Source organism: Diabrotica virgifera, chromosome 4 (assembly GCF_917563875.1).
Source record: "Diabrotica virgifera virgifera chromosome 4, PGI_DIABVI_V3a".
In the NCBI taxonomy this organism is placed as follows: Eukaryota; Metazoa; Arthropoda; class Insecta; order Coleoptera; family Chrysomelidae; genus Diabrotica; species Diabrotica virgifera.
In genome coordinates, this window is record NC_065446.1 from 38,539,093 (window position 1) to 38,551,222 (window position 12,130).

The window sequence follows — 12,130 nt, forward strand, 5'->3', positions numbered from 1 at the left end:
TTACTAAATTTTTTCATAAAATTACAAGTATAATAGCAAATACAGAAAGAAGCATATAGAACATATTAGAAACACTATAATCGTTATAGCTTTTATAGATTTCATCATAATAAATTTCTTCACATTAACTATTATAAAAAAAAATGTTGAAAAGAAGTATTTTAACTACACATAATTTCCTTCCTTTTCATATATTATTGATGTCAAGCAATTAAAAGCCACTCCCAAACAGAATTTATCAATTAATGAAAAATACTAAAATGTGCTATAAAATATAAATGTAGTTTCAAAAGTTATGGATCACCTAAAATTATGCTCATTTTCATAGTTGATTCTTTTTTATTATTTTAAATAATTGTTCTTTGGTATTTACATAGTTAAGCAAAGGTTTACTCAAACTCCTTTTTTGTACCTATACCGGGTGGAAGAAAAGAAATGTTTTTCTTATGTTAAGTTTGAGACACCCTGTAGGGAGGACAAGTTAGAGGTGTAGGTATACATCGAAATCGTATTGTAGTCTTATGTTTTGTGATTATTTTGTTTTTTGAATGTCCCTGATATCTTCAGAAACAAATAAACATAGACGGTTTTATTCTTTAACATGTGTTTTAACTGAAACCAAAGTTTGAGACACCCTGTAGGGAGGAAAAGGTACAAAGGGTATACATCGAAATTATGTTGTAGTCTTATATTTTTTGAACATTTTCTTTTTTTAGTTTCTCTATCTTTAATAATAAAGAAACTAGACGGTTTTACACTTTCAAATGTGATTTAACTCATGACATGCGATACGTAAGGAGGCTATGTCTTATCATACACGAAGATCAAATTATATCCTATAAGTACTGCGAAAGGAACAAAGCGTTCAAAGAAAGAAAATCTGTGGAATATACCTCTCGCTATTTAAAGAGCCTCCACATAGACACCAAATCCGTACTTACTCTCAAGGAAATTCCACCCCAAAACATCACAGAGCCTCCATTAAACAATCTCGTCTCTCTTATGTTGCGCATACCGCTCATTTAGTCGACAAATAATTCTTAAGGTATTGTTAACGTTATGTGCCTTTCTGTTTTTAAAGGTTTGTTAACTGTTATTTTTTATTGTTAATTTAGTTTTGTTTCAGTTAAAACACGTCATGTTAAAGAATAAAATATTTATTTTCTTTATTTCTAAAGATATCAGGGACATTCAAAAAACAAGAAGTTCATAAAACATAAGATTACAATACGATTTCGAAGTATACCCACACTTGTACCTTGTCCTCCCTACAGGGTATCAAACTTAACTTCAGAAAAACATATTTTTTCTTCCGCCCGGTATAAGTACAAAAAAGAAATTTGAGTAAACATTTGCGCAACTGACTAAATACCAAAGAAAAATCTAAAATAATAAAACAAAATTAGCGGAATCCATTAACCTGTTCACGAAAAAATCAACTACGAAAATGAGCATGAGCGTAATTGTAAGTGATGTATAACTTTTGATACTATGTGTATTCCTATCAATACCACGCACCAAAAACCATTAAATAATTCCAACTACAGTAAGAGCTGCCCTACACCAATGTTTAAGTCACATGGTGAGGGTAGATAAATATCACTACTATACTATGTTCAAACTCAAGATAAGCTCTGACGCTGGTGTAAGACACCTAATCGATGAGCGCGTCGTGGCATTGGTTAGAAATTAATTTCTAACCATTGACAAGCTGTGACGACATCAGGAGTCTGAAACTGGCGTCTGAGCTTATTCTGGTTTTTCAACAAGCTTTTTCTTCGTGAATTTGAAACTGGAGAGTGTTTCTTCGAGACGTTTACTGAGCATAAAAACTCATTGGTCGTAAATTCGGAACCAGATGAGATGGGAATTTTTATTAAAAAAACTATTCTATGTCGGAGTCAGCCACAGTAGAAATCGTTCTACTTCGAAAGCGGTTCTTTGTTAAAACAAGGAAGCCGTCTTTACTTAGTAACAAGGTAATTACTCACAAAAACACACACACACTACAACATGCACAGTGTACAATAAACCAAATGGCTGAAGTAAAACAAAAAAAAGCAATCTTAACACGTTAATCGCCCAAACGAAGCGAAAAATATCCCACCCCCAAGCCCAACTTAGTTTTTCTAGTAAATCATTAGGTGTTTACACTGGATATGATGTACTGGCTGTTATAAAGTGCTAGGTTAAAAAAATTTTCTAAAAATGTATTTTGAAAATGACGCCCTACTTATTTTCAGATCCTCTGACGACCGAGCGCCGCGAAACCCGAATATCGAATGTCATCTTTTTCGAATTCTAACAAGTCTGTGTGTGCTAAAATTGCAGATGTTTTGTTTAATCTACAATCCATTCGTTGAAACTTGTGGGTACTTTAAGGAAAAGTAGAAAAAACAACCAAAAACAAAGGATGTAGAGGCCCAAAAATTAAATAAAGAACACCTTTACGCAAAGGAAAGTAATACGGAAGTAGGTGTTTTAAAATGGCAGGATAGATGGATAAACGTGATATTCTTTGCCTAAGCACTATTCATACTGACACAACCACATATACAAGAAGAGGAACATACCTAAAAAATCCATCTCTTATAGTTGACTATAATTTATGTAAGTCATTCATAGATCTATCCGATCAGTTGAAATCATATTTTCCCCTTTGCGTAAAGGGATTAAGTTGTATAGAAAACTTGCATTTTAAATATTACTTGGTTCAGCAGTGGTAAACGCTTTTATAATATACAAAATGGTGACAAATACCAAAATATCAATAACGGATTTTAGACAGAGCGACAGAGCATTGCTCTAAGTATGTTACAAATCGATGAAGTAGATGTCCGGAAAGTGCCGGAAAATGATAACAGAACGCATATTTCACATGAAGTTGCTTCAAAAGATCGTCGAAAATGTGTAGAATGTTACGCGAAAATAAGCGCTGAAGAAGGCAGAAAAACAACTCAGAAGAAGGGACCAAAATCAAAATTTTCATTTGATGCATGTAATAAGTTTTATTGTTTGTTATGTTTTTTTTTATGTTCACCATTATTCTGTATAATTAATAAAAACTGTTTGTATTATTTAACAAGAATAAAAAACCGCTAAACGCCGTAAAAATGAGTGGCGCATAAAATATTCCAGCTACAAAAGATCTGATATGAATGTTACGTGGCGCGAAAATGGATTTTCATTTGATGCAAAACAAAATTCTAGTTTTATTTTAAAAGATTTTTCCATAATATTTGCTAAATTTGAAGTAAACGCGCCACAAAAGAGTAACTTTGATACAGTTTGAATTTTGAAACTCTTTTGTGGCGCGTTTACTTCAAATTTAGCAAATATTTTGGAAAAATCTTTTAAAATAAAACTAGAATTTCAGATCATTCATATCAGATCTTTTGTAGCTGGAATATTTTATGCGCCACTCATTTTTACGGCGTTTAGCGGTTTTTTATTCTTGTATCAGGAGTTTTTCAAAGTTATTTATAAATTAAATGTATGAAGTTGAATGCAATGTTCCTCTATTACACGTCAAGCTTTATAAATGGTCACCTTTGTTGCATTATCTCCCAAATCATCTAGTGTCCATCGAATGTACACTAGATTTTTTTCTATTCGAAATAGATTGAAAAAAAAATATATTGAGATGGCCGGTAAATGAAGTCGGATTGCCCGTTGCCAGATCAAATTTAGCGTCGTAACCACTACAACTCATAAACCATTTGGGGAATAATCGTTAATTGGATTATACTTTTGTATCTTAATAACTTCTCTAAACGGCTTAACCGATTTTGATCAGTAAACATGAGTTTGAAACGTATTGACCAGTAGTATCTGATGGATCTAAGGTCAAGTATGATAACTCAAGCTATTAGGTACAGGAATTATTTAGCTTTCGAAACCGTTTTTCCCACAGAAAATAGATTTTATCATATTTATGAAGCCTATAACCTAAAAAATTTGAATTTTCCCGGATATGAGGTATACATCGTTAGATTCGTCTTGAGTCCTTATACAAACGCTAAGCTATTGGCACAATTCGTACGTTGAAATGTTTAGTAATTATCGAAAAACCAAAATTTTCAAAGTTTAGTTTTTCAGTTTTTCGGCTATACTGAGCCGTGTGTATGTCTGATCCTGACGGCTTGGACACCATTTGAAAGCTTAAGTCAACACTATTGATTTGATATATTTGCGGTTCTCATGCCTCTTCTTGATCCGAATATATATATATACCCCCAAAAAATATGCCGTTTTGTACCTACAAAGTCCTATAGCTGGCTTATGGATGGTCAAAAGTCACAAACTACACCGGTTCTAAATCGGCCCTGACCCCCTCTTTAAATACAGAGAAAAAATATCACATCGGTTTAACTTTCAAACACACATACATACATATCCACAAACATTTTCCCTTTTTTAAATAAAAATTGAGTCACATTTCTAAGCTCTATAACTTTTGAATGGTATAACCGATTTTCAAAATTAGACATGCGTTGGAAAGGTAATGATCAGTTCTATTAGAAACCGCAAAGGTTGGACTTAAATTTTCGAAGTTTTTGGGAGTTTTGGGGACCAGAACGAAAATCAGACCCTAAATAGGAAGGGCCGTAAAATCGACACCCTTGGACCAAAATGGATGGTTGACATATGAATGGGTGAGTCTTTTTCTGAACTTGAAGATGGGAGTTGGCACAATTTTCAATTCAGTCAGATTTAGAAAATTGAAAATTTCGTGTATATAATAGTGTCGCGTGTAGGGGGGTGTATTTCTGCGCCACTGGCGAGAACTGCCGTTATCTGGTAATCTTTCCGATATAAAACTAACAGCTTCGATAACTAATAAATCGAAAACTATTAATTTTATCAAAAAAATGTATAATGAACATTTTTTGTTTATAATTAATATTTTTACCAGCATTTGCGGTCAAAATATAAAAAAAAAATTTCCACCCTCGAGATGAGGTGGCAACTACCCCCTTGGTAAAAGCGTCTTTCGGCATCATATAGATTTTGATCCTTGGACTATCCACTACTTATTGTCAAATTTTTAAACAAATCTATCCATTCTGTAAAAATTGCGAAGTGAAAAATTTCAGTTCCTGGACTAATTATACCTTTGGAGCTCTATAATTTCTGAACGGCTTACCTGATGTTGATCACTAAACATGAATTTGAAACGTATTGACAAGTAGTATCTGATGCATCTAAGATCGAGTATGATAACTGAACGTATTACAGAAATTATTGAGCTTGAAAAACCGTTTTTCCCATAAGAAATAGATTTGATCATACTTATGAATCCTATAACTTAAAAATTCGAATTTTCCCAGATATAAGGTATACACCGTTAGACGCGTCCTGAGTCCTTCTACAAACGCTCAGTTATTGGCGCAATTCGTAGGTTGAAATTTTGAGTAATTGTCGAAAAACCAAAATTTTCAAAGTTTAACTTTTCAGTTTTTTGGCTATGGTGAGCAGTGCGTATGTCTCAGCTTGATCGCTTAAGGGCCACTTGAAAGCTTAACTCAACCCTATTAAATTGGTGTATTTGCGGTTTTCCTGTCTTTTCTTGAACCTAAGATATATACGCCCAAAAAATATGCTATTTTGTATCTACTTAGTCCTCTAGCTAACTTACGGGTAGTCAGAAGTCAAAAATTAGACCGGTTCTGAATCGGCCCTCACACCCTCTTGAAACACAGAAAAAAAACTCAGATCGGTTTAACTTTTCCACATACATACATACATATCCACAAACATTTTCCATTTTTTAAATAAAAATTGAGTCATATTTCTGAGCTCGATAACTTTTGGATGGTACAACCGATTTTCAAAATTAAACATGCTTTGGAAAGGTAATGATCTATGCTATCAGAAGCCGCAAAGGTCGGGCTTAAATTTTTGAAATTTTTGGGAGTTTTGGGGATGAGAACGAAAAACAGGCTTTAAATGGGAAGGGCCGTAAATTCCACACCCTTGGACCAAAATGGAGAAGTAACATATGGATGGACGAGTCTTTTCGTAAACTTTAAGATGGGATGTGGCCCAATTTTCCATTCAGTCAGGTTTAGAAAATCGAAAATTTCGTGTATACATATATAGTGTCGCTTGTAGGGGTGTTGTGCGCCACTGGTGAGAACTGCCGTTCTCTGTGGATTAAAATAAAAATATACTTTTATAAATCCTTATAACTTTTTTTGAAACATTTTTTAATCATAGTAAACACATAAAAAGTGCCGAGCTCATTCACTAGTATTGCCTGCCAGGCCCCTCTGTAAACACTTTCATATAGATAAATGTGCTTCGAAGCACTGCAGTTGGGTTACAGGCTTTGATGTTAACGCTAGTAGTGAAGGTTGCCCTATGGCTGTCAGGGCGTATACGACCACAGGATCTGAAACCCAAATGTCGGGTGTCATGGCGATTAACGTGTTAATACATGAGACTGTCAACAGACTTATTCAACCTAGTACTAGAAAAGAAAATTGGGGAGCCAATATCCAGACAAGTGGCACGATTATGAACAAAAGACAACAGTGCGTAGGTTTTGCAGATGACTTGGTGTTTCTGACACGTTACACGTTCAAGAATAGAACTTCGAAGAATGTTCACAAAATTTGAAGAAGCTAGAAAATATGGCCTGACTATAAATCAAGAAAAATCCAAGTATCTTGAAATGGGAGGGAAAAATGCAGAAGAAAATAAATGGATCAGTCTAAGGACGAATGACAAGAGAGTATAAATTTGAGAAGGTAACAGAATTTGACTACCTTGGAGTAAAAGTTACAAATACAGAGGAGGCGCGAAAAAAGAGAAATAGATAAACGGTTGTTGAAATGTAGCAAAGCAGTATAACCATTAAACGCACTAATGAAGGCAAAAACGAGTGCAGGAGGAAGCCAAGATACGAACTTCTAAAACACTAGTGATACCAACGGTGTTGTCTGCAAGTGAAACTTGACAAATAATCTGAAAGAAGAAAAAAGCTAGAGATTGGGGAGAGGATAATCTTGAGAAAAGTTTTTGGTGGTATAAAGAAAGCTAAAGGGGAATTAGACAAGGCGAAAACGGCAGGTTCGTTGGAAAAAATATTCCCATGAGATTTTTTTTGCATAATCATATTCGTGAGACATTCCAGAATAAGGTTCAAGAAGTTGCCCACGTGAAAAGTGGTCCAAATTTTTTTTTATTTTTTTAATCAAATTGCAAAAATCTATATTTTTGGCCCGGACAATTTTTTTGCAGGTTTTTTGGACCATTCTGGATAAAAAAGGTCTCTTATAATTTTTCTCTAAAGTTGCTCGTTTTCGAGTTATAAGCAATTTGAAATTGAAAAAAACGAAAAATGGCGATTTTTAAGGCTTAATAACTCAGTTAAAAATTATTATTATGAAATTCAGAAAGTGACCAAATCAAAGATTAAAGCCTCCACTACATGATCCTGAAGAAATGTGTGTCATTAATTTATTACTAAGCTGTTATTTTTAATTATTAATAATGAGCCGTAAGATCGTATTGACGCGACTGTAAATATGAGTGCGAGTAAGATGCACCACTGACTGCCGGAATGGCATCTCTCTCGCACTCATCATTGCCGGCCGCCTAATACGTGCATGGCGCTCATTATTTTTACTTAAAAATAACAGCTTAGTGATAAAATAATGACAAAAATTTCTTCAGGATATTGTAGGGCGGGCTTTAAGCTTTTATTTGATCACTTTCTGACTTTCATAATAATAACTTTTAACGTTTTTTAATTTTTCGTTTTTTTTTCAATTTTAAATTGCTTATAACTCGAAAACGAGCAACTTTAAAGAAAAATTAAAATATTGAAAAAAAAATTGGACCACTTTTCACGTGGGCGACTTCTTGAACCTTACTCTGGGATGTCTCACGAATACGATTATGCGAAAAAATCTCATGGGAATATTTTTTCCAACGAACCCGCCGGTTTCGCCTTGTCTAAATGGCACAGAAGAACAAGCCATAAATCAGGCGTCGAATTGGGATTTCGGTTCTTCCTTTAGCCATTTTTTCCATGCATTTCTATTTTTGGCCATCATCTTTAATACTTTTACCTTTATTCCTTCCTATTTCTTTGTTCTGATATATTCATTTCCTTCTGGGTCTTCCCTTCTCCTTTTCCTTCTACTTTCCAATTATAATATATGTATTTGCCTTGCAATTCTTTCTGGTTTCGTTCTATTAATATGTCCGAACCAGAACATTTGCTTCTGTTTAATGAATTCAGTAATAGGTTTCTGATTTGTCATCTGTCTGATAAGATTTTCTTATCTTGTCCCATTTTGTTTTCCCGCACATGTTTCTCAAATCTTTCATTTCGATTGCGTTTTTATATTCATGTTTTTTTATGAATTGTCCAGTTTTCGCTTGCGAATGTTATTATTGGCACTGTTAGCGTATTGTGAATTTTTCTCTTCAACTTTTATACTTACTTCAATTTTTACATTATTGTGTCCTAGTGTTGTTGTATTAATTGTGTAGTATAATGGCGTAGATTTATTTCCTCTATTTGTTATTTCCGTATACATTTTGCTATCATCCATTGCTATCATCATTGTTTTATTTACATCCACCCCCATTTTGATTTTTAGTATTTGTTCAGTCCATGAACAGCCTCAGCTGCATAGAGTAAACTATGTAATTTTACTGGTTGCAAGTTCCTATATACAATCATTGTATTTAGGCTTTCTTCTTTAGCTTCGAGGTTCTTTCTAGTTCTGTCCATTATTCTGACAAACAACAGCTTATGGACTATCTCCCTGTTTTATTCCTTTGTACCTGTTTTAATGCATTATTTATTTTGAATTCATTGGATTTTTTGCTCTCCCACTTGTACTTTTCTTCAGACTGCCTTGTATGTACTGGGTGCCTTTTTTATATATAGGGTGTCCCAAAAGTAGCGGAACGATCAAATATCTCACGAAATATACATCGGATCCAAAAATTGAAAAATACTTTTCAATATTTTTCAAAAATCTATCGTATGACACCAACCCCCCCCCACAAGCTGGAGGTGGGGTGGGGGTAACTTTAAAATCTTAAATAGGAACCCACATTTTTTATTGCAGATTCGGATTGCTTACCCAAAAATAAGTATGTAACTTTTATTCGAGACATTTTTTCGAATTCTGGATAGATGGCGCTATACTCGGAAAAAACTGTTTATCCTGATACCCTAGACTGGCCTAGACCCTAGGTAAATTATAGAAACGATCTAATATCTCGAGAAATACACTTCCAAATGAAAAACCAAAAAACACGTGTTTATATTTCTCAAAAACCTATCGAATAACACTAAACACGACCCCCCCCCCACTCCATCCAATTGAGGTGGGGTGGGGGTAACTTTAAAATCTTAAATAGGGACTCCCGTTTTTTATTGCAGATTTGGATTCGTCATGAAAAAATAAGGAATATTTATTCTAGACATTTTGTAGATTTGTTGATAGATGGCGCTAATAAATCGTATTTTTCCAATTGCAGCGCCATCTATCAACAATTCTAAAAAAAGCATCGAATAAATATTCCTTATTTTTTCATGAGGAATCCAAATCAATAAAAAAGGTGTCTATTTAAGATTTTAAAGTTACCCCCACCCCACCAACTGGGATGGAATGTGGGGGGTCGTGTTTAGTGTTATTCGATAGAGTTTTGAAAAATATTACAACACGAGTTTTTTGGTTTTTCATTTGGAAGTGTATTTCTCGGGATATTAGACCGTTTCTATAATTTACTTGCTGTATCAGGATAGTTTTTTCCGATTATTGCGCCATCTATCCACAATTCAAAAAAATGTCTCGAATAAAAGTTACTTACTTTTACGTAAGGAATCCAAATCTGCAAGAAACAATGGGGATTCCTATTTAAGATTTTAAAGTTACCCCCACTCCACTAGAGCCTATATTACTTCAAATCAGGCCCGATGCACTACACAATTTTTGGGCCCCTAAATATAATTTAATAATAATAATTTTTTTAAATGTATTAATTATTTAATAGAAATATAGTTGCACAAAATATTAAAATATTTATTATCAATAAATAAAATTTATATTTAAACAATTAAACATTGTTTAGGGAGATGGGCGCAAACTTTCGGCTTCAATGCTATTTAAATGCATTCATTTTTTTCGAATCCTGAGAAAAGCAATAAATATTTTTTTAAAATTTAAACGCAGAATGAATGATTACATTACTACCGAGGGCCGAAAGTCCCTGAAACCTTCGATAATGATTATTTTAATAAGTTACAGGGGTGAAAAAAAGAGAAAATTGAGTGTGATTTTTAATTTTAAATACATACCTTATTCAAAAGAAACTTTTTATTTATTCTATGGGACATTCGGCCCTCGGTAATAATGTAATCTTTCATTCTGCGTCTAACTGTTTTAAAAATATTTATTAGTTTTTTGAGCATTCGAAAAAATGAATGCATTTAAAGAGCATTGAAGCCTAAAGTTGGCGCCTATCCACTTAATTATAACTCTTATGGTTATCATTCATCATTGCCTGTTCGTAAAATAGAAGAATTTTGAAAATTTGTTTTGTTATTGTAATAAACATGTTTTGTTTGGTGATCTTTCCGGGCCCCATTCAAATACGGCCCGAGGCAGGTGTCTCACGGCCTAGTGGTAAAATAGGCCCTGCACCCCACCTCCAGGGGTGGAGTGGGGGGCCGTGTTAAGTATCATTCAATAGATTTTTGAAAAATATTGAACACGTATTTTTCAGTCGGATGTTCATTTAGCGAAATACTCGACCATCTCGTTACTTTTGGGATACCCTGTATATTAAAGTTTAATATTTAATAATTAAACATGAAAATGATTACAATGTTGCACTTTCAATCAAATATGTGTACTACATGCAAAAAAGTTCGCAATTTACAAATACGGTTACCTACACATGCTTTTGTTTATAAATGTATATGGCTCTCTCAGAGTAATACATTTAGACAATTTTTAAAAAGTATTACTGTACGAGATATTAGGATAACTTAAATAAAAAATCATACTTAAAATTACTTATAGCAATCAAATAATCAACAAAATTTAGATACTAAGACTCGATGCACATGTGCGTGTTTTCGAGCCGCGTGCACGCTGCGGGCGACCGCTGGCGGTTCAGCAGTACATGAGTTGAATTTATTCACTGCACACTCGAGCTGAAGCGCTAGCGATCGCCCGCAGCGTGCACGCGGCTTGAAAACACGCAAATGTACATCGAGCCTAAGATAATCAAGATTTACACGTACGGGATAATTTTATCTGTACTGTTAAAATCAAAGTGCGAGAAAATACATTCATTAGCATGCATTTGCAGACATTTAGCTATTAGTGATGTAGTAAGCAAATTAAGCAAATATAAATTGAACAGTCAAGAAAAGCGTAAGTGGACAGGTGTGTGTATATGGCTTACCCTCGAGTTGACTGGTTGCGGAGACATTGAGCCCATATCTGAACCCATCGCACCCCACAGTTTTGGGCTATCACTCGCACCTGCACGCAACAATGACAATCATTGTACACTATCGCACTCCCTACAGTATCACCCCCAATGCTTTGCTTGTCTCGTTATATAATAAATAGTAAGGTTCAAAATCTGACAAGTGGCATTAAAACAGTTAATGGGTTTGTTCGTAGTACGATCAGCAACCGTTGCCAACCATCAGACGGATGCGCAGTTAACAGTTAGGGTTCGTAGACTACGAAAGCGCATGCGTATGATGGTTGTCAACAGTTGCTGATCGTACTACAAACAAACCTAATTTGAACTTTAGTCCTTGATTCCTACTTAAACTTTAATTATTAATTTTGTAATTTTACAATAGTTTAATATTTTTAGTAGGAAATGACTACATATAATTGATATTGTTTCCTGCAGTATGATCAAAAATGTCTGTTATTCATAAACACAATCATTATAATGATGAAACTAAAATATATTGGCTATTTTTACCTTTGAAAGGATTTAGCTAGTTAAGATAGTGAAAAATGCCCGATTTAGCCCGAAAATAGCGATATTCCAAAAATAAAAATACCATGTTATTCGACATCAAAAATTATTCGACGCCTAGCCCCGCCCATAACCTAAAAAAAAATTAAAA

At 34.0% G+C, this 12,130-nt stretch overlaps 1 protein-coding gene across 4 annotated transcripts in view; it reads right to left on the reverse strand.

Moving 5' to 3' along the window:
* LOC114324944 (nuclear receptor coactivator 2) overlaps nt 1–12,130 on the reverse strand; it is a 394,092-nt gene that overhangs the window by 10,647 nt on the left and 371,315 nt on the right. For 3 of the 4 annotated variants that reach the window (XM_028272870.2, XM_028272866.2, XM_028272867.2), the window contains one exon: nt 11,443–11,522. The exons of the other annotated variant lie outside the window; for it this stretch is intronic. In XM_028272870.2, the coding sequence (XP_028128671.1) occupies nt 11,443–11,522 (80 nt within the window). The remainder of the gene's footprint in view (nt 1–11,442; nt 11,523–12,130) is intronic. 4 annotated transcript variants of the gene reach the window in all.